The following is a 23,312-nucleotide window of genomic DNA, read 5'->3' on the forward strand; positions in this document are numbered from 1 at the left end:
GGTGAAATAGGCTTTTAACCAACGATTCTTCCTATAGTTTGCTTTCCAGAAAATTTCAAACTTCTATCAGCTTGCTAAAATACAATTTATTTCCTAATTATAGATAAGTCACAAGTTGAACTTTGTGAAGCTGTGAACTATGTGAACTGTGCAGTTCTTCTCATACAGGAACTGAGTCTGTGTCTTCTTTTATGTGTTTTCATGGCTAGCACAGTGTCTGTGTAGTAGCTCCTCAGGAAACACTTATAAATCGAACTGAATTAGGAAATTGTGACAGACACTGCTAGCCACCTACTCATTATCCATTCTTCCCTTTTTCTTATGAACAGTGTCCTGATTTATTTGGGGGCAACTATGTTGTATTCAGTTAAAATATTCAATCTCCCACATTTCCAATGAGCTGTAAAGAGAAAGCCACCACCTGGAACTTATTGAAAGCTCTTTATTTATTATTTTTTTAATGTTTACTTATTTGAGAGGGAGTGTGCAAGTAGGGGAGGGAAGAGGGTAGGGGGGAGAGAGGACCTCAAGCAGGCTCTTTGGTGTCAGCAAAAAGCCTGATGTGGGGCTCGATCTCACAAACTGTGAGAGCATGACCTGAGCCAAGATCAAGAGTCGGATGCTTAACCAACTGAGCCACCAGGGACCCCTGAAAGCTCTTTAATAGGGGATAAACTCCACTGGCTTTGTCCTCTTCCCCTTCATTTTTCTCTTATTTTCCTGCTTGAAATACAGATGTCATGTTTGTAGATGGAGCAGCCATCTTAGGATCAGGAGGATTGTCCACCTGCCAAGAATGACAGAACCAGCAATTAGAATCAATCTTGGTCTTTGATGTTTTCTTCAGTGTTGAACTGCATTGCCTTGCACCTCACGCTAGTTTTGCCACTGTAAAAGATTTCTGTTACTTAGAGCCAAATGGAATAATAAACATAGATCCTTTGATTCTTAAAGCGGGGAGAAGTTGACATGATAGAATGTACTGAAGTACTTTGTCACTTTCCCAATCCCATTCTGATGTGCCCTCCAAAAAATGAATTGCTCTTTCTCTCACCTGGGTGAGAATTACTGTCATAATGAGCCGCTGTTATTAGTGGGAATGTCACTTCCCTCAGATGTGTTAGGTCACCTCCAGGGAGGATCATAATAATTTGCCTACTTGAAAGTCGTGAAAGGGTTGGAGTTGCTACAAACTCAGTAATTATTAAATAGGCTGAGAAAAATTTGCCTGAAGCATCTCAGAGTCCAATGAGAGAAGCTACAGAAGATGCTTTAAATTTTCATATGGACAATAGGGGATTGGTGAAATTAGGCTAGAAATGATGGATTGTACTGCCTACAATTAAAGAATCCTAACAGTGGAAGGCATCTTAGTGGCCATCCAATTGGATACCTTATATGAGGCAAAACTTGACCTCTGCCATGTTGTTAGATGTCATCCAACCTTGCTTGACTACTTCTAATGACGAAGAGTTGGTGATTTCATGAGGTGACCCTTTTCATTGTTGAAAAGATTTAATAACTGGAAAGCCCTTTTTTTACAGTGAGCTCAACATGGCTGTATCTTAATGTTTTTACATATATATGGCACTTTATATATTTAAAGAGTTTTCACATGATCACATTTAATTTGATAGTCATAAAAATCATGTGAATCACTTGAAATGGTACTGTTACCCCTATTTGAGCATGTGTAAGTGAGTGCAGAGAGGCTACCTATACTTATGCAAGGTTTTACAATTCCTGAGTAGAGTAGCTGGATTTGAACTCAGGACTATTGGGTTGTGAGTCAAGTTATTTCTCAAATTGTTATTATTTTTCTGCTTGATATTGTTTTACTGAGCCCCTAAAGGTCACTATGTTAAGTGCTGAAACTCTCATGGGGAAAAGACACACGTATTCCTAGTCCTCCCCAAACCAAGGGGGGCTACTTCTAGCCCTTGGTATAACACAGAGTAACAAGTGTATTCTTTCCTCTGCATGGCAGTCATTCAGTTATTACATGGCTTCACAGGCATCTCTTATCCAAACAAAACATACTGTTCCTTCAACAGCTCCTACTAGACCAAGGATTTTGGACCTGTCTAGCATCTTCATCACTTTTCTCTGGACACTCTCTACGTTTTGTCTCTATCATAAGAAATGGTATCCTGAATCAGATACCTCTGCTCCCAGTATGACCTTGGATTGCCTCAGGTGATTAGAAAGTTGAATGCTGTGAGTACAGCTTGAGCTTGTTGCATCTATTTTGGTTTCTCATGGTCAATGTTAGCTTGTGTTCACTTTATGGATCACTGAAACCACCAGAAAGTCTTCCTGTGGATTATGGTCAAGTCAACTCTCCTCTATCCTGTACTCAAGTATTTGATGTTTTACATCTAAATACTGTATTTTAATGCATTCCCATTGTTTCACTTCACTAGCTCTGAGATCTCCTTTATCTTGATTCTGTCATTTCTAAGGTTAACTATTTTTTCCAGTCTTCTGTCATGAATAAATTAGATAATCACGTCTTATGATTATTGATAAAAATGTTGAACTGAACAATTTCAAAGACAAAACACAGGAAGATTAGTCCCAATCTGTCAAACATATACTTGCAGCTCTCTTCATTCATTGATTCCACAAAATTTAATGAATTCCTTATCTTGGTCTAGATGTAGGATGAAAAAATAAATAAAACCACCTGAGTTTATAAGTTGGGAAAGATAGACATGTTCACAGATAAATGTAACATGACAGGTGCTCGGCTACCAGAATGCATTAGTGTACAGAGGCCATAGAAGAGTGCAATCAATTCAACCTGGGAGAAGCAGGTGAAACCTCAAATGGTGTACAACTCAAAGATATAATGAGGGACTTTAGCAAATATTTTGCTGAAAGCACTATAAACTAATTCAATAGATTAGGTATTTCTTCAATGTTCAAAACTTGGAATCATATCCAAACTCCAAACTGAAGTTATTTACCATGACTTGGTCTTCGGGATCCCATCTTAGATCCCATCAGTCGCTTGTTTTTGTACTTCAGAGAAATGCATTCAAATTCCTTAATCCCCTTTAGATTTCTTCTGAAGTTAAGCAGACAACATAAATGGTTCGGATCATCTTCTTCCATGACGCCCACTTTGTAAAGGGCCATTAGGTTACTTGTTTACCAACCAATTTTGCCTGAAGCCACTTTTCTGATCCCTAGATATTTGGTAGGTGAAGTCACACATATCTCATCACAGCCCCAGAATAACTTCTCTTACTTCTCCCACTTCCTTTTCTTTCCTTGTCCATTATGACTCTATCCTCATCAGTATCCAGAAGGATGCCCAAAAGCCTCTCCAGCCATGAAGGGACAGGTGTACTTTCCAAACCTCAGTTATGGCCTTTGTTACATAGCACTGAGCTATTGGTTATACACATCCCGAGGAGTCCATGAGCTTGGGGATTTTCTAGTAGAATCCAACTTTTTCTCATGCCATATTTACATATTATTTTTAGCATTTTGAAAGTTTCTTTTTCCAAATTTTAATTCATAGTATCTATTATTGTACTTTTGTTGGATCTGCTAAGAGCAAAACCATGCATTAGATGCTGGGAAGGCAGAGGTTGATACAATGATGTACAAGAACTGCTCCCAAGCATTAAAGGAACTGATGGTCCAGTGGAGGAGGTAGACAAGTATGTATATAATACAAGGAAGTGGCTATTCCGGTTTCTTTTTGATTAACAAGCATTTTGCAAAGACTTGAGCTATGTGTGTTCAAGGCTAAAGCAGTCATTTTAAAAATAGCTTAAAAAAATAATTTCACTGGATAGGGTGCTATGGGGTGGGAAGGGCATAAAATTGGTTATCATCACCTCCTATATAATAAAAACAAATTATTTGTCACGTTTTAACTGTGTCTGTGGTCCAGTGCAAGAGATTTACCACTTCGGATGAATTCCATACATTTGCATTTAAGTCTGAGAAGGACTTTCCATTACCAGGCAGTTGAACCAAAGGATTGGTAACTTTTCTGAAACAAGAGGGAAAAATGATTTCTCTTGCTTTTAGTAGTATTCCTTTATTTTCCACTCAAGAAAATCATTTCAGAAAGTTGATATTTGTTGTTGAAAGAATTATTTTATGAGTATTTTATGAATAGAAAGTATAAAACTAAGAAGTAATGCTGTCTCCCTTTTAAAAAATAGCTCACAAAAGATAGGACCTTTTCCTTTTTCTTGTGAGAGAAAAATTAGATCTTACTTTGGAATTTGCAACTATGTCTTAATGGAGAAAAAAATCAGTTCACATGATGTAGTGGTTACTTAGCCACTTCAAAGTCAAGAGTAAAATTTACTATTCTCTCTCTCTCTCTCTCTCCCCCTTTCTTTCTGCCTGCTTGTCTATTTCTCCCCTTTCTGTCTCTGTTGCCCTCCCTTTCTCTCTCTGGCTTTTTCTTTATTCTGAAATGAGCATTATTCTGAAATGCACATTACCTTGCAAAGATATCCTTTTGGACTGAAAACGAGGAAAAGCTTTAATTTTATCACCTTGGAAGTGTTTCAGTTTTCTGTGGCAGAGAGAGTAGCTTTAGCAATGAGAGCAAATGAAGGGGTTAAAACTGGACTTGGCTGGGTGTCAGTGAAACTTTTTTTCTGGCTCTGCTCCGGGTTTCCCCTTGAAGGGATTTCCCTCCGCCTCTGTGCCTCTGCAACAAGACCCTTTATAAAGAGCAGACTTTCTATTTCACTCCTCACTGAGCCTCACTGGCTTTAGGAGCTAAAGCCTCTTCCAGGGCATTTTCAGGTGGGACAGAAAGAAGAGTTTTGGGACCATCATGTTCTCATCACAGCGACAACTAAAAATGCCTAGGAAGATGTTTGTGATCTTTGGAGCTTCAAATATACTTTGCATGGTGTTTACAATTTGTAAGTTCTTCTCTTTGATCTGTTCCAAATGCTCACATTCCATTTCAGCCCTGATTTTGGCTTCAGTCAGTTTTGCTATGGTAGTAAAGAAAGGCACTAGGATTTTTAAGCAGTGGAAAAACTTAATTTAACATAACATGTAATGTGCTATTGAGTATTGCTATGTACCATTGTATTGTCATAGTTGGAGCTGCAAATTGATGTTTTTCAGATATATTTTTCCAATGTCAAGTAAATAATTGGATTTATCTCTAGTAAGGTCTATCTCTTCAGTTTCCTGTACTTGATAATGATCTTAAGCTTAGCAAATAACAAAATAATTTTGATAAATGGGCATCAAGGTTGGAACTGACACTTCTCCAAGATTCTAACACCTTTGGCAGTGACTCCAATTATTTTTGGCTTCTTGCAGTTAGTTTAAAATTTAGGAAACAGATCAGCCAGACTGTATTTTGGACATTATACTAGGACAGAGGAGAAGGAGCAGAATACTAAACAAAGTTTGCTTTTCTCTTTTTTGCCTTCACAGCTCAAGCTTTTAAAATAGAGACCTTCCCTGAAAACAAAATTGTTGCTCAGATTGGTGATGTCGTTTCACTGACTTGCAGGACAACAGGCTGTGAGCCCCCATCTTTCTCTTGGAGAACCCATTTAGATAGTCCACTGAATGGGCAGGTGAGAAATGAGGGGTCCAATTCCACGCTGACCATGGATCCCGTTGGTTTCAGGAATGAATACTCTTACCTGTGCACAGCGATTTGCGGATCTGAGAAACGGGAAAAAGGGATTCAGGTGGAGATTTACTGTGAGTACTACAGAGAATCTTTGATTTTCTCTTAATTTTGCTTTAAGTTAAGTTTTTTTAATGGATAGTTGTAAAAGAAAAAAAAAATCAAAGGATATTCATGTACAGATTCTTGGCTAGAGGACATACTGCACCAAGAAAGTTAGAGGCAGCTGAATCTAGCTCTAGAAAAGGAACCCACACCTTGGTCTTTATTCTAACTGCCACAAACATAGTGACCATGGGTAAGACACAACCTCTGGGTTTTTCTTTTCTTAGCCATAAAATGAAGCTCTCTGAAGTTTTTTAATTGTATTTTTCAGCAATTTCTATTTGATTATATCCTCACATGTTTACTTGGTCATACATCCAAATGATTTATGAATTCCATTCTTCAGGGATTTTCCACTTTTTTATTCTTACACAATTTTGTGCTTAAAATCAGCTTAAGTAGGAGATCTATAATTTAGTAATAGGCTTCAGTACAAGTTTTCCCTTTGACATAAGAAAAGTATCTGCAAACATTTCACTCCTTTGACTTTGGTATAGATAAATTTAGGAAGGTTGTTTTTGTTTTTGTTTTTGGTGCCATTAAGCCTTAATGCTCAACCACTCAACCTCAGGATAATTTGTGTAATGGATTAGAGTTACCTGATGCATGTTAATAAACACCCCTAGGTTGCCATTCTACCAAACTGCATCTCAGTCCATTCTCAATCCAGCGTATAAAGTTAGCAAGAGGAGTTAAAAGCCAACCTGAAATAAAAATCTTGCCTTTGGTTGCTGACGACTACTCTTTCAGAAAACCAAACCAAACCAAACCAAACCAAACCAAACCAAACCCTGGAAACCTTTATGGCCATCTCTTCATGAAGATCCCATCTGATTATCTTATAATTATTTTGGTTCCCTTCTGCTATGGCGGAGCTCAGTCTTGCCCAGTATCTGTAATTGATTCTTCAGTAAGCCCCATGTGTTGCTAATGTGGCCCAAGAAACTGTGCTTGGCCGGCTGCTTTCAATTATGCTGGTTGTACATGCATTGTTTGTGCAGCCTCCTGAGCTCCTTGAAAGGCCCCCTTATGTAAATACAGGGGAAAGTAACAAGTTCTTGTATTACCTGACAGCAAACCATGTGGGTTACGGGCACATTTCTTACAGAACAGGAGGGATAGAAATTATTGGTGGAAAAATTAAAAATACTGGTTCTTCCACCCAGCAAATCATTTCCGATTCCTTTGCCTTTGCTCTCAAGTATCAAATAGTTGAAGATTTAAAAAAGAGAAATAAAGACGCTTCTGGCTTTAATTATCTTTCTGGAGGTTTTTTTCCTTCAAAAATATCTGGCTCTCATTATGTTGAACAATCGTGTCTCCATTCCACATTTGATTGTAATATTCTCCAGAGCTGGGACCTTTGTGTCCTTATTACACAGAGTCCTGAATCCAGCCGATGTGCTACCATCATGACAGTTTGTAATGAAAAGGTAGCCCTTGCAAAGGAAGCAACGGCTGACTGAAATAGCACGTTCCCTTGGAACTGAAAGGTTCAAGTGGTGTGCTGGTTAGGACATTGAGTTAAGCATTTCAAGAGGCAAATCTGCCTTCCAGAATTTAAATACTGCACCTTCCTGGTGGATGAATTCTGGTCAGAGGCATTATTTTCAGAAGCCAATTATTTAACATTGCTCTTTTCCTTTCTTAGCATGTGTTGCTCAATAACTGTTCTCTGCCATGACATTCTGAGCCTCAGTTTTCTTATCTATAAATGGACTTATCTCTGCTCTAAGAGAATGTGGTATAATGTAAATCTTCAGTAGCAGTACAGAATAATAAAAATACTGAGTTTAAATCCCAGACTTGCCATTTCTGAGCTGTGTGGCCTCAGGCAAGTTATGCAAATGTGCTAAGGCTATGTTTTCATACCTGTGGAAAGTGGTCTCTATGTGTTAGAGTTAAAATAAAATCCTTTATATTTAATGACTAGCACAGTGATGGGCATATGTAAGTATTCAATAAACATCAATTTCTTCTCTCTTCTTTTACTCTAATAATATGCAACCCTTAGTACATGCAGGCTCACAGCTGAAGAACTCTAAAGGGTGATTGATTCTGATTCGTGAACCCACCCCAAACCATGAAAGGCTATTTAAACAATGAATTAAGACTGTATTAACAGAAACATTAGACTTGGTTTGCATTGCATTGAATCAGTCAAAGACATTATATTACATGAACAGAAAGCCTGCTCATGTGTATTTGTTTGACCTTTGCAGCTTTCCCTAAGGACCCAGAGATCCGTCTGAGTGGCCCCCTGGAAGTTGGGAAGCCAGTCACAGTCACATGCTTGGTCCCTGATGTTTATCCATTTGACAGGCTGGAGATGAATTTGCTGAAAGGCAACCATCTCTTACAGAATAAGGACTTTGTAGAACCTATGGAAAGAAAGTCCCTGGAAACCAAGAGTTTGGAGGTAACCTTCACTCCTACCAATGAAGATATTGGGAAAGCTCTTGTTTGCCAAGCAAAATTACACATTGATGAAATTGACTTTAAGCCCAAAGAAAGGGAGACTACGAAAAAACTGCAAGTCTACAGTAAGTACTTGGGTGATGTAGTCTCGTCTTTATGGGAATTCAGTCTTGGATGTATACAGCATTAAACTTAGCAGCTAAAGTCAGGAAGGCATTTGTTTATAGTTTTTACTCCATTTTTATTCATTGAGAGCACAATATTTGTCAACAGGATAATTCAATGAAAAGAGCATTGGATTTGGATTGAGAAGACTTCTGGCTCCATTAACTGTGTGAACTTGGGTTGCTTAATTTATTTATTTCCCAGTCTATCAAAGAGAGTAATAATACCACCTGGGTAGTATGTAGTAGGCTCAGAAGATGAAATGTTTTAAATTATAAGTTCTTGTAACATACCTTGAAATATTAAGTTATAGAGATTTTACAAGGTGAGCGCTTGTTCTGTGTGTGTGTGTGTGTGTGTGTGTGTGTGTACACATATGCATGTGCTCACACATATATGCATTGGGTAGGAGAGTGGAGATGATTACCTCCACATTCGCTGAAACTGTGGGGGACTTGAGGCAAGCTTGTAGTCCCAGAATTGTGTAGGAGTGGACTCACTGTACTCCGTTCTAGACCCAAATGCTGTGTTTTTCTTTGGACACTACATTTAAAAGGAGTACTGCCAACTATAGCATGTTTAGCTGAAAGAGAATGAGAGGGGAAGGCATTTATCAATATTTTGAAAAGAGTAGTCAAGACAGGGGATATTTTTCCTAGAGAATACAAAACTGGGAAAAGAGAGCTATCATTAAGTATTTGAAAGACATGTGGAAAAGGGATTTGATTTATTCTGTAACAGTGAAGGACTGAACTATGGCCACTGCATGAAATTTACTTACAAAGAGGAAGGTTTCAGCTCAATTGTTCTAGTAAATAGAGCTGTTCCCAAATCAAAAGGACTGCTTTTTAAGGCAGTGATTCCCTCAAGCAGAAGTGTTGACACCAACTTATATGAGCACTTGTCAAGTATTCTAAGATAGGACTGCTACCTTATCTGGGAGATTGAACCACATTATTCTAAGGGTCTTTCTTAATTTCTTAGTATCTAGGGCCCTCTGAAAACACCAAGCACCAAAAAAAGTACCTCAATCAGATTAGTCAGAAATTGGATCGACTGACTTTTGTGACCACACAGTACTAATTTTACACTAATTTGGCAGATTAAGTTTGTCAAATTTGTGAAAGCATGTAAATACAGACTTGCAGAGAAATACGTTATCCTTGTGGGATCAAGATGATGCCTAGCAGTTACTAATGTTGTGCCCTGCCTTTTCAGTCTCACCCAAGAACACAGTTATCTCTGTGAATCCCTCCACAAGGCTGCAGGAAGGTGGTTCTGTGACAATGACATGCTCCAGTGAAGGTCTACCAGCTCCACAGATTTTCTGGAGCAAAAAATTAGATAATGGGAATCTACAGCTCCTTTCTGGGAACTCAACTCTCACTTTAATTGCTATGAGGACAGAAGATTCTGGAATTTATGTGTGTGAAGGAGTCAATCAAGTTGGGAAAAATGGAAAAGAGGTGGAATTAATTGTTCAAGGTAAGTAATCTGTGAAAAATGAATGGTAAATGTGCCTTGATTGGGGTTTGTGCAATAGTGAAACAGCTTCAATGCCAAAATCGCTTCCTTAGGTTTTATTGATGACCCATCTGATGTCATGTACTTTAGCACAATTGTATGTTCATCTTGCTCAGACTTTTCAGAAGTCTTTCCTCCCATGGCTCTGCTTTTCTGATTCTTTTCCATCTCTCACCATTCCTTCCCTGCTTCCTTCTTTGGCTTTCTCTTTTCCTCCCGCCCCTTGAATATTAGTATTCTCAGGTTACCACATCTGTCCTCATCTCTACTCACTCTGGACTCTTAGTATTTGGGCCACCATACTCTGCTTACTCCTAAATTCATGTTGCCATTCCATATCACCAAATCCTGTCCATTCTTCCTCAGAATAATCCTTAGAATTCGAGCTCTTTTTTTTTTTTTTCCAACCCTCTTGCCATTGCCTTAATTTATCACCTCTGACTTGGACTCTTGCAAGATGTTTTTAAATAACGGCATTCATTGAACACCAGCTGTATGCTAGGTGCTTTACATATGTTAGCTATAATCTTCAAAAATTAACTAAACAGTAGGTATTTTATACTCATTTTATAGATGAGAGCATATTGTCTCATAGAAATTAATAGAGGCTCCTACAGATCATACACCTGATATTTGCTGGGAATTCTACTTTCCACTTTATCTATGTTGTCTTCATAGCCTTTACCACTACCTTATGAGGTGAATAAAAACTGGGGTTAAGCATAGTTCATAATTTGCCTAGGTCAGATCACTCGCTAGTGGCATTGACTGTGATTTTAATACAAGCCCATTTTAATCTAAAACTCCATGACTTTTCAACTAAATAGCTAAATTGCCTTCAGATGGTCATCCTGCTATCATTCTGACCTCAAGACAATCAATCCTGTGCAATGCTACCAGAGTATATACCTCAAACAAAAAAAGTGCTCATTATATATGACTTCAACCAAGCCCTAATTGCATGTAAATTAAAATTCACATTTAAAATAAAACTCTTTATAATCTGGTCAGAAACTACCTTTATAGCTTCGGTGGTGTCCATGTTGTTCCTTCTGCCTGGAGCACCATTCCTTCACCTGGCAAAGTCGTAGCCATTCTTCAAGACAAAGTTCATGTCAGCCTTCCAATTCCAGATTGTGTTAGGCAAATCTGGCTATTCCTCCCTTTTTCTACATTCAACACTTCTTATCGAAGTTTATGTACCTCTGTTAGGTCAGCATACATTAATTAAGAGCCCTTGTCCAAGAATCCAAGAATTGTGCTTGGTGCTGTGGGGGCAGACATGAAAAAGTTATGGCGGCTGCCCTTGAAGAGCTTATAATGTAGGGAGGAAAGGCAGGCATGTAAGTGATAATTTAAACATACTTTAGTAAGAGCCAAAATAATGTATTTATTTAAATGTGGCTTTCCATTAAACTTTAAGTCAAGAATCGTGTGCATGTGTGTGTGTATTTTAATATTTGGGTGTCTGCCACAAAATAGGTGCCCAGTATATGCCAGTTGCATAAACTATAAACATGAACAACACAAAATTTTAAAATATGAAAATATGATCTAAACGTGATGATTAAAAAAATAAAATTGGAACTCACCATCAATAGATTAACTCAGTTGGGTGTTAGGTTACCATTCTCAAGAGACCAAGAAAGTATTACACTAATAAAATCATATGCAACTAATCACCCATCCTGAGAAAATTCCACCCGTAATAAATTAGATCCCATTTCAGCGTAAAAAGAAAATGCCCTGTGGGGTTAGGGAGGGTTGTTTTGAATTTTGCAACACAGGATACTAACCACCTTAAGTACTGAAGAGAGAATGGAACTTTGAAAAGACCTTTCAGTGACCTAAGAACTACTCCACAGGGGAAAAGTGTTCGCCTGGTAATATACGCAGCCACTGGAAAAAAAATGGTCTGAGAACACTTCACAGGCAGGAAGTGGGTCTATTTTCAAGTTCCCTTTTCTCACACTAGCATATGAGGAATTCAGAAACTCTGCTTATTGTTCTCGGTGATCTTTTTCAAAATCTAATAGCATATCAGTGTATTGAGGTAATTTGAGGAAAGCCTTCTTTGGAAGATACTACAATGTCACAGTGAGACAAACCAAACAGAAGAATAACTTCTCTTGGCACAGATGAGAACCTTGCAAAATGTGGTGTATTTGGATGACTTCTATGTTGAGAATTCTTTCCTCCCTCTCCAGTCTGCTACTTACAGGAACAATTTTAGTGATTTTCTGTGGAGTCTCAACTGTCACTCTTGGGATTGTCCAAACACTCCCAGTTTCTTCGGGGAACAGGGAGTGGAGATTTGAAATTCCCTTTCTCCCCAGACAGGAAGGATCCCAACGCAGACTGTGTGTCCGGCAGGGATAGGACTGGCAGCCAAAGAGCTTTTCTGGATATTTGAGACTTAGGACTCTGCCCTCCGATCTCAGTTTTCAACCCCTGAATTAATTCAAAGTAGTTTTGTATTTCATCAAACAAATTCTAGAGGTGGTTTGTGTGTCATTTTCATGTTTAGATTTTGGCTTTGCTCTCAATGTGATTCTGTGTGCTTTCAATGGTATAACTATATTGTTGGCACAGAAACTCTAAGCACAGGTCCATTATGGGTATGGCATCTAATCAGAAGACATATTTTTGTAGCTGCTTTCACAACCTCTCTTAGATCTTGTTTTATCTCCTCGTGAGGATGATTTGATTCAGTTGTTGAAGCAACTGAAAAGCTAGGGTCTCAAATCAGACCCACCTGGCTTCAAGTCCTAGTTTTGCCACTGCAAACTAGATAAAGTTATCTAGCATTTCTGAGCCTAGGTTTCCTTAAGGAGAAAGAGGAGGAGGAAGAGGACGAGGAGGAGGAAGAGGATGGGAGAAAGAAGAGGAAAAGAAAGAGAAGAAGCAAGAGGAAGTGAAAGAGAAGAATTAACGGTAGCATTTCATGAAGTTGTGAGGATTAAATGAGATAATATACGCAGAGTGGCTTACACAATGCTTATACACTAGAACCTCTTAAATTATTTGAGCCGTTGTCCACTACTGCAGGGATGTGATAAACTACAATTGAGCAGAGACTGAATTAGTGTCGTGAAAAGATGTCACCTTCTGTGCTAACAAGTCTTAATCCACATTCATTCTGTTAAATGAATGACTCAATGAACTCTTGTGGGTTCATTCTTTAAAAATGCCTTTCAGGATCGTCCCAAGGTACAAAGGAGTGATATTTTCTTGCACAGGTGTTAGCTGTAAAGAGATGAGGAAAAAAGACCATATATTGGAATGTGGTGAAGGAAGAAAAGAATCTTACCTTCTTTTTGTCTTGTTCTTTTTCCTCCAGAGAAACCATTCACTGTTGAGATCTCCCCCGGGCCCCAGATTGTTGCTCAGATTGGTGACTCAGTTGTGTTGACATGTGGTGTCACAGGCTGTGAGTCCCCATCTTTCACTTGGAGAACCCAGGTAGACAGCCCTCTGAGTGGGAAGGTGAAGACTGAAGGGAGCAAGTCCACGCTGACCCTGAGCCCTGTGGGTTTTGAGAATGAACATTCTTATCTGTGCACCGTAACCTGTGGCCGTAAGAAAGTGGAAAAGGGAATTAAAGTGGACCTCTACTGTAAGTGGTTTTCGGAACTGTTTGCTGTTTTTTTTTTCCCCTCAATTCTATTGAAAGAAACAGAATGCAAGTATGATATACAATGCGATCCATGTGTTTAGAAAAGGAACTTAGCATTGTGAATTGTTCCTAAATCTCTGGACCGGAATTTTTGATGCAACCTAATTGCCTAAATCTTAAGTATATATTATGCGTGTACACAGTATCCACAGTCCTTACTTTGTGTTTTGTCAATACTCTGTCGTCATGCACTTGAACACACTCCATGTTCACTGCTTCCCATCGCCTCTGTGTATAGGGGGTATTCCAGAGGTGATAGTGAGCAAGGAGAGGAGTCAAGGCCCATTCAGATGACTGCCCAGCTCTTTGAACAGAGAGTGAGGCCCAAGCCTACTGTTTTGAAGGCACATTTGGAAAGTTGATTGGCAGGATGGGAAAAAATGAGGCAGTGGGGAGCAAGACAAAGCCAAAAATGAAAATAGGTAGTAATATTGGCCATAGGGAATGGCCCGTGGCAGCAGCTCAGATGAAAAGCAGAGCCAGGACTTAGCACGAGATCTTAATACTGATTTACACTACATACACCCACCATACTCTTTCTTGCTGTTCCTGTCACCTTAATGAAGAGCCTCTACAACCTCGAACCTCTATGAATTTGACATTGCTAGAATTCTTCATTGTATAATGAATGAGGGACAAAATATTCAAAGTGCTCTGAAAATTGATTACGTTGAGAGAGTTATTCTGGCTTGTGTTATTCAGCAGAATTCAAGAGAAAAATAGAACATTCTCTACCAGAAAACCTGCCCAAACTTGTGTTACCTATCAGGATTTTGTTCAGCATGAGTTAGAGTATGTCTGTAAAGGGATTTGAATGTCTCAAAATAAGGGTGAATTTTGTTGTGTTATCATATTACGTGGAGTCCAAGATCTGCTGATGTAGGCACATTCCCAGCAGAAATGAGAACCAGCAGTACAGTCTTACTGCAATATGGAAATAGGTGAGAATGTATCACTTTAACAGCATTTTGCGTAAGAAAAAAACTTTTTAGCATTACTCTTGCTCTTGCTATTTTAGTCTTATTTTTATTGGTTGGCCTAAGATGCATTATACATATTATTCAGAATGTAAAGCTCATAGTTTTTTGTTAACTGCAAGTATTGCCTGAGAAATACTTAAAATTTGGTATCTAAACTTGGCCATTGGAAATGAAAATGTCTAAATTGAGAACTGCACTGTGGGTCTTATTTGATACCCAGAGGCTTCACAACTCTCTGGGTTTCAAGCTCAGAGAGATGTGGGTTCTGATCTCAACTCAGTGACTTAACATAGATATGATGCCTAATGATGGTCTCTGAGCTTCTATCAGGTTTGTAAGTTTTCCTAGCTGTAAAATAAGTTCTCTGTAAGTTTTCCCACCTGTAAAATATGTTCACTAATACCTATTTTATCAGGCTGTTTTGAAGACTGAGATAATAAATATTAAGGGATTAACCCATAGTTAACATTCAATACAGCATGGGAAATAAACATTTAAAATACATAGCTAGAAATAAGATGGTGGAAACTCATGTTCCTTGAAAAAGATCAGTCCAGGGCTGTCAGAAAGACTGCATCACTAAGAAGAGAAAAATAGGAAGTATTTTTATTTCTTGATTAATTCAAGTGCTAAGTATTTTTGTTTATATTTAATATCACAAATGTTTATACTCGATGGCATTATTTATACATTGGTGATCACTCTACCCCACGTGAGTTAAAAATGTCATTTTGAGACCCTTGCATTTAATAGTTACATTTTTCCTTTGAATGTCACATATAAACATCCTTTTTCTATGATATTTGCAGCATTCCCTAGAGATCCAGAGATTGAGATGAGTGGTCTGCCAGTGAATGGAAACCCAGTGACTGTAAGCTGCCGGGTTCCTAATGTGTATCCTTCTGACCGGCTGGAGATTGAATTACTTAAGGGGGAGAGTATTATAGGGAATAAAAATTTTCTGGAGAACATCGACAAGAAGTATCTAGAGACTGAGAGTTTGGACATGACCTTCATCCCCACCACTGAAGATACTGGAACAGTTCTTGTTTGTCTGGCTAAGTTACATATTGATGAAATGGAATTTGAACCCAAACAAAGGCAGAGTACACAGACACTTTATGTTAATGGTAAGTACATGTGTGATGTATCCGCACCTGAATATGGGCTTCTTATCACGTTTGCCGGGGAATAGTTAACATGAGGTTAATAGTTAAAACCTCTGTGGAAAAAAAAATAACTGGAAAAGAAATTTTAAAATAATTATAACAAACCACTCCCAACACTTAAGACAGCAATCATTTTTTATCTTATGATTCTATGAGCTGGCAATTCGAGAAAGTTTCATCTGCTCACTGTGGTACCAGATGAACTCACTCATGCATTTTCAGTCATTGGCAGGTCAGCAGGGCATGGCTGGTCCCAGATGGACTCACTCATATATCTGGGGCCTCTCTGGGGGTTCTGGACCTCCCTTTCTCCACATGCTGTTTCATCCTGAAGGAAAGGAGCACAGGCTTAGTCACCACAGTGCAGCATTTTGAAAGAGTGATAATGAAAGGAGGCCTTTGAGACTCAAGCCTAGAAGTCCTATGGTGTTACTTCTTCCATGTTACATTGGTCAGAGTGAGTCACAAGGCCAGCCAGGTTCAAGGGGTGGAGAAATAAACACCTTCTCGCAGGAGAGTCAGATAATTTCTGGTCATGTTTAACGTACATAAATGTTGATACACACTATCAGTGATCATCCATTCTTAGGTAGTCAGGGACTTTCTACAGAACTTATTTCTATTAGAAAATACCCATGCTGGGTTCATATTCTACTCTCTATCATTCTATACTTGCTTAAGTAAATGGGGACAGAAATCTGCCTTTGGTAAGGGTATCAACATTAATAAACTGTTCCAATCCATTGAACCATAGCTCAGTTTTGCCACATTATTAAAACTTTTTTGGAGCTCAGGGTATAAAGGGTCAAGCTGACAAGTGTTCCTGCCTTTTCAGTTGCCCCCAGGGATACAACCATCTTGGTCAGCCCCTCCTCCATCCTGGAGGAAGGTAGTTCTGTGAATATGACATGCTCCAGCAATGGCCTTCCAGCTCCAAAAATCCTCTGGAGCAGGCAGCTAAACAATGGGCATCTACAGCCTCTTTCTGAAAATTCAACCCTCACCTTAACTTCTACAAAAATGGAAGACTCTGGTGTTTATGTGTGTGAAGGGATTAACCAGGCTGGAATAGACAGAAAAGAAGTCGAATTAATTATCCAAGGTAAGTAAAACATGATTAATGAGTTATTTTCACTAGTATTATTTTGGTTGTCACCGGTTTTCAACAAAGCCCTCTCTGAAACCAACACTTTTACTAAAAACATATATTGAGGGTTTTGAAGAGCCCATGGTGTTTTCTATGCTTGGAAAGTTCCTGGAATGGAACTTCCTCATAAACAATTCCACATCAGTTATCCTAAAATTCTTTTAACCTCCAGCGGAATGCTGGCTGTGGGAACGGTGCCAGGAGTTTCTAATGCCAGCACCGGTTATGGTGTGAAATAAGGGTAGGAAGAGGTATGTATGTATTTGGAAATTAGCTAAGGTTAACGCCACCATATGTACTGAATTGGACTCTGAGTGGTAATCTCACAAGGCACATACTAGTATTTGCTTAGAAGCCCAAGAAGGCACATAAGCCTTTTGTAAATTTTGAGGTTGAGTAGCAGTGACCATGCCCTCTGGTTCATCAACTTTGGGCATACAAGTTCCTTTTTTTTTTTTTCCTTCCTGGAGCTGTCATTTCCTGTCTTATTCCTTGGTATTATTTTCACTAAGGCATTAGTGACTTTCTTGTTACCTCATCTCGGTGATCATTTGTATTTTAAAGAAACGACCTTGGAAGGAAGGGCAATGCACAACTTTAAAAAAAGTCTTTAGGATAGATGTCATGGTACTATAGCTCTTGTCGGGGAAAGAATCTCAAATCAAGTCACAAAAATAGATGGAAATCTCACTTATAAAATGGTGATATGATACCTTCTTCCATGGGCTGTGTATTAATAGCGATGTTGTACTTTAAATACTTAGCCCAGTGCCTGGCACTTAGTGAATAATAGTCGTGGTTGTTAGAATAGTAAGAAAGCCATCTCTGTACAACTTGATCCAGGAAAATCCAACCCAAACTCAGAAGCCTGTAAAGACTTTTGTACTTCAAGGAAAAACTGCACAACATTGTGACAAAAAAAATTTTTTTTTCACGTTTGAATTCTGTTGCTGTTTATCAAACACCATTTTTTGACTAGTCTGGGTAAAGAATTAGATTTAGAGACATGAGAGAAGTATAGACATGTATTCTCTCGTTAAAAACATGGCTATTTATGTGGGCACCTGGGTGGCTTAGTAGGTTAAAGATCTGACTTTGGCTGAGGTTGTGATCTCGAGGGTCGTGGGTTCAAGCCCTGCGTCAGGCTCTGTGCTGACAGCTCAGGGCCTGGAGCCTGCTTTGGTTTCTGTGTCTCCCTCTCTCTCTGCCCCTCCCCTGCTTGCACTCTGCCTCTCTGTCTCAAAAATAAACATCCAAAATAAATAAATTAAAGACACGGTCATTTACAAAAAAAACAGTCAATGCTTGACTTCTTTGCTTGCCTCTGTAAACACTTAATGCAAACAGTAAGCACAAATAGTTCCTTGACAGCTAATTGTTGCTGTCATTAAATTAATATGGAATTGGTTTATATTTCACCCAGTCAGAGGTGCATTTTAAATTCTCTTTACAGTTGCTCCGAAAGACATACAACTTACAGCTTTTCCTTCTGAGAGTGTCAAGGAAGGAGACACTGTTATTATCTCCTGTACATGTGGAAATGTTCCCAAAACTTGGATAATCCTGAAGAAAAAAGCAGAGACGGGAGACACAGTGCTACAGTCCAGAGATGGTGCATATACCATCCACAAGGTCCAGTTAGAGGACGCTGGAGTGTACGAATGTGAATCTAAAAATGAGGTTGGCTTGCAATTAAGAAGTTTAACCCTTGATGTTAAAGGTTAGTTAGAGTTTTGTTTTTATTTTTTGATTATTTTTTACAGTAGTCAGAGGTTAGATGGATTGTAAAGATTTTCTAGGATTAGGTGAATGAGTTGGCAAAATGGACCTGAATTCCATGTTGATTGTGGTTATTGCTCAGTGTTTCCTAAAATAATCATGCACAGCTGCCCTATCCTATGGAGTTTAGCCAGGAAGTTGACATTAGTCATTAGTGAGTACAGAATTCCCATTTGCTTTTCTCAGAGTTGACAATTCATCATTGGTCTCTGAAGTCTTGCGTTTCCTAAGCGTTTAAACATACTTCTAAAGCCTTTCCCTGGAGGTTATAAGGAAACTAAAGAAGTAGGATTGGCACATGGAAGACGAAAGTTTCTATCCAGATTCTTGTCACTCCTATCACAAGAGAACGCAATTCTCTGGACATGGAGTAACTGTGTATTTTCTGGATTGACTCCCTTCAAGATAACAATTAAGAGTGCCAATCTTGATGCTGAACAACATAAGAGAATCTCTAGACTATAGAATTGCCTTCTTAAAGATCCAAGCCCTTGTCCATCCTACCCTATTCTGATAGTGGGTGGGGGTGCAGAGCAACAGCCTCAGCCGAGAAACTTCGGGGGCCCTTTCATTTCCTACCCCCTCTTGTGAATGCCTGGTAGGATCTGCTGATCTTATTGGTGAAAGCAGAATATGTTAGCCTGTACTAATTAGTCTCCATGCCTTGTGTGCTAGTCTCACTGTGTGTTGGGAGCCAGACTTGGAGCAAACAAATGCAAGTCTTGGAGCCTGTGGCACTTGGCCATCAGAGTTTGCAACCACGGGTCAGTGTGAAGAAAATTTGAACTTAGGTCAGAAAATGGGTAAAACTGTTGCTCATCTGGCCAAATTTCTCGACATTTCAAGGCTTACCATATGTTTTCTGTTGTCATAGTACCATAACAATACATCTATCTAGAAGTGTTAAAGAATGGGAAAATACCATGATTACCTGTAAAACTTATAGTCATCCACCTGCAGTGATTATCCTGAAAAGAGTTGATCTGTCCAAAGAAATTACCATGTGCTCAAAGAATGGAACATTTGCCTTGTGTCATGTCACTCAAAATGACACGGGGGTGTATGTAATCAGTGCTTCTAATGAGGTTGGGGATGATTCTGGATGGATTGAGATCTCAGTTATGAGTAGGATGAAATCCACTCATTCCTATTTCTTTTAATCTTTGATGCCTCTAGTCCACTTTTAATTAAGCCTAGCCCTGGAAACTTAGACTCCTAACATTTTTGTGATTCTGTTTGTAGTTAATGATTCTCTTTTAAAGACATATCAAAGCCCTTTCTCTACTTTTTAACTCTCTCTCACACCTTGTCTTTTCTAATTGCTTTATTAAATTAGTGACTTACATATTTGCCATTTTTCACTCATTACTTACATGAACTATCCAAGCACTTTAGGCACTCAGCTAAGAAATTCAGGCCCCCAAACTATGGTTTAAAGTAACTGCAAATGAATGAAGACAAAAATTTGACATTTTTCCTTGGTATTTGAATTAGCTTACCTTTCTGTGTAGCTGCATTTTAAAATTAATTTTTTTTTGTTTTGTTTTGGCTTGAATGTATTCCAGTGATATAGGAATGGTTGGGAGTCTTTAGGATTTTCAGTGTTTATACAGCTAATGAAAATAGTGTTTGAAGGTTGCCCTGGTAACCGACTCAACAGCAAATTTGTGTTTGACTGCAGATGCCTCAAGGAAAAACTAAAAGCAAAAGATAGTATTTATTAAGTTGAAAAGAAAACAATAGGAGTATAAATACCATTGTCCATCATATTGTCAATATTGATGCCTAACCATAGTTATGATGGACATCCCATTAAAATATTACACTTTGACTAGTTCTACTCTAATAGGGAAAAGTAGAAAAATGAGGCAGTTATCATTATATTTAGGGCTAAGTGCTTTTATCATCAATAATTTGAAAAGGTCAACTTCCCATCATCTGATTATCATGATCCTGTTTTACTTAGTTGACCTCCAGTGATTAGAAACTTCTAGAAGGAATGTAGTAATCGCCAAAGTCAGATTTCTTCAGACAGAAAACATACATGCTACTTTCAGAAATTTAATACTTGTGGGGTCATATGATTCCGGGCAAACATTAGTATAGATAGAGATGAGCCTGTAGTAAATGCCACTCTATCTTTCTCAGATGTTCTTATAAGGTTAAGTGTTAAATAGTATTGCAGTGATCACATGATTTTTAGTAGATTAGAAAGTAGTAATTTTTGCTTTTGTAAACTATTACCTTCTGTACCCAGTTACAACGCAATGACAAAGTGACAGCATGTAGAAAGAAATGCATTACTATTCAAAAAATATTTATTGGGTATCAACTACTCCAAGCAATGAGTCATTTACTACCTATTCAGTGGTGGACCAAAAAGAAATTGATAGGTGGTCTTATGTAACCTATAGACCAAAGTTAATAGATAATCATATAAATAAATGTATAATTACAAGCAGTGATAAGAACTATGAGAAGGAAATTGCAATGAGTTGTAAAAGTATATCAGGGTTCCTAATTTAAGCCGGGGAAGATGTGGGTCAAAGAATGCTCTGAGTAAGTAACATTCAAACTAAAATATACTATCCAAAAAACTTAAGTTTATCAAGAGATGATATAAATGCTGAAGATGAATAACATATATTAAGATGTCCTACTTCAGAGATACAAAACATAAAGTTTTTTATATATCTCTGAAAGAGCCGTCAGCAAGAATTCTTTTTTTTTTTCTATCGTATATGCTGTTTGACTATAATGATTACACTTTAGATGTTACAAAGATTTTTCTTGGAGAACTGGTTAATTATTTCAGTTCATGGTCATCAGAGTCCTAGTTCTTCAATAGATTTTTGCATTTTCCAAAGCAAACACTCCTCTCCAATTCTTGCTTTTGTAAAAGAGTCCTAGAATGTCATGCTCTTGTTTCCATTCTACAATTGAACCTGATTCTATTTGGACGCAACAACTGTCATCTTAGACCCATCATGGCCATAGCAACAGCCAACAGGATAATTGAAAGAAGTGTGTATTTGGTTCCTGTTAGCCCTTATCACTGCTTTGATTCATTCCTATTAAGAGAACTAGTTGTACTGTTAGAATAAAATATATAACTATTACTATCAAAAAATCTTTTTGTACCAGACATTAATTGCATCCATTTTGTTATTTTCCAGGAAGAGGAAATTACCAGGACTATTTTTCTCCTGAACTTCTCGTGCTCTATTGTTCATCTTCCTTAATAATACCAGCCATTGGAATGATCATTTACTTTGCTAGAAGAGCCAACATGAAAGGGTCATACAGTCTTGTAGAAGCACAGAAATCAAAGGTGTAGCTAATGTTTGAAATGTTCAACCAGAGCCACTATTTATCAGTCCACATTCTTAATACTGCTCATCATTCCATGAGAAAAACAACAAGCTCAGAGTCCAGACTTCCCTGAATGTAGTGACTTCTTGGAAAGAAATGGCTTCTTGTGCCCCATGCTGTGAGCAAGAAGCCAGAGGAAAACTTTCTGCCTAAAAAATAGGCACTACCATTGAGATGTGTTGACTGTAGTTCCTTGATGTGTATATACAACAACATGATGTGTACATATGTAAAATAAAATTATACCATAGCAAGATGGCTTGGAATAGCAGCCCTCTGTAGTCAGATCTTCAGAGTAATTTAATAGTGTTGCCTGGGCTGATTGTTATAACTGAATGCATCTTAAGAAAATTTAACATTGACTGGCAGCTGACCTATGTCACCTTTTTAATATTTTCTTTTCCTTAACAAAATTTTATTTCCATAAAGTTGATTGATAATAATTTCATGTTTTGTAAAGATGCCAAGCTTTTATCTTTTTATAGGCAAATGATAAACCAGGAGGGCACTGGGTTCACTTTCAGGTACTAAACACTTCAACCTATGGTATAATGGTTGACTGGATTTCTCTGGATGGTACTTGCATGGTACGGAAATGTTTTAGGATGTTTGTTTATCAGACTCTTGTGTAACTTTTCTGATGTGGTCTAAAAATGCAATGTCTTTTGATTTTCTTTTGTAAATGTTTAGAATTTTTTTTTGTACAGTAAAGTGATAATATCTGGAATTGGAAGAATTGTGTGTTTATTTACTGTAAACGGTCACGTTTAATCATGGTGTTTAAAATGCCAAGTTCCAAAAGTATAGAGTTCAAACCCATAGAGATAATAAAAGATTGCACTTGAAGTACAATCCTCAGACTATCATAATCATTATGGGAACTTGATAAAAATTCAAGTATTTTAAGACATATTATCCTGTTGAATTTAAATGTCTCATTTTGTGTCCTTGGGATCTGAAATGAAATTTTTTTTGCAATTAAAAAAAATGGAATACACAAAAAGAGTGAATGCAGATGAATGTGCACGTCAAAGGGTGACAAGCAAACATGTATGTACGTACCACTACGACCAAGAGATGGAGCATTACTATTCCCACCAGAGCCCATCTGGTCACTCATGCAGAGAAGTCAAGTCAGTTGTCTTCACGGGCCTTCTAATAAAGAGCTGTCTGTAAACCTTGTTTATTTTCCAGAAGGATGCCTAACTATGACCTGAGACTTCACTGAACCCCAGCCCTTGTCAGTCGCCCAGGCCACTTATTAAATCCCTTTAGGAAGAGTTGGATTATCTACTCCAGAAGTTCAATAATGACCTGGGGAAAAAACAGTGATTCTTTCTCC

The 23,312-nt window shown here is 38.1% G+C and overlaps 1 protein-coding gene across 2 annotated transcripts; it reads left to right on the forward strand.

Moving 5' to 3' along the window:
* Positions 1-4,700: 4,700 nt before the first annotated feature.
* On the forward strand, positions 4,701-22,697 carry VCAM1 (vascular cell adhesion molecule 1). 2 transcript variants are annotated; one of them, XM_042953068.1, is made up of 9 exons: positions 4,707-4,904; positions 5,434-5,709; positions 7,963-8,283; positions 9,542-9,808; positions 13,188-13,463; positions 15,313-15,633; positions 16,508-16,774; positions 18,273-18,539; positions 21,775-22,697. In XM_042953068.1, the coding sequence occupies exons 1-9, from the start codon at positions 4,814-4,816 to the stop codon at positions 21,933-21,935; spliced, it is 2,247 nt and encodes a 748-aa protein (XP_042809002.1). In that variant the 5' UTR covers positions 4,707-4,813; the 3' UTR covers positions 21,936-22,697. The 2 variants fall into 2 exon arrangements, with proteins under 2 accessions (XP_042809003.1, XP_042809002.1); XM_042953069.1 differs by lacking the exon at positions 18,273-18,539 and having other exon boundaries at positions 4,701-4,904.
* The last annotated feature ends 615 nt before the right edge of the window (positions 22,698-23,312 follow it).

The sequence above is a fragment of the Panthera leo genome, chromosome C1 (genome assembly GCF_018350215.1).
Source record: "Panthera leo isolate Ple1 chromosome C1, P.leo_Ple1_pat1.1, whole genome shotgun sequence".
Classification (NCBI taxonomy): Eukaryota; Metazoa; Chordata; class Mammalia; order Carnivora; family Felidae; genus Panthera; species Panthera leo.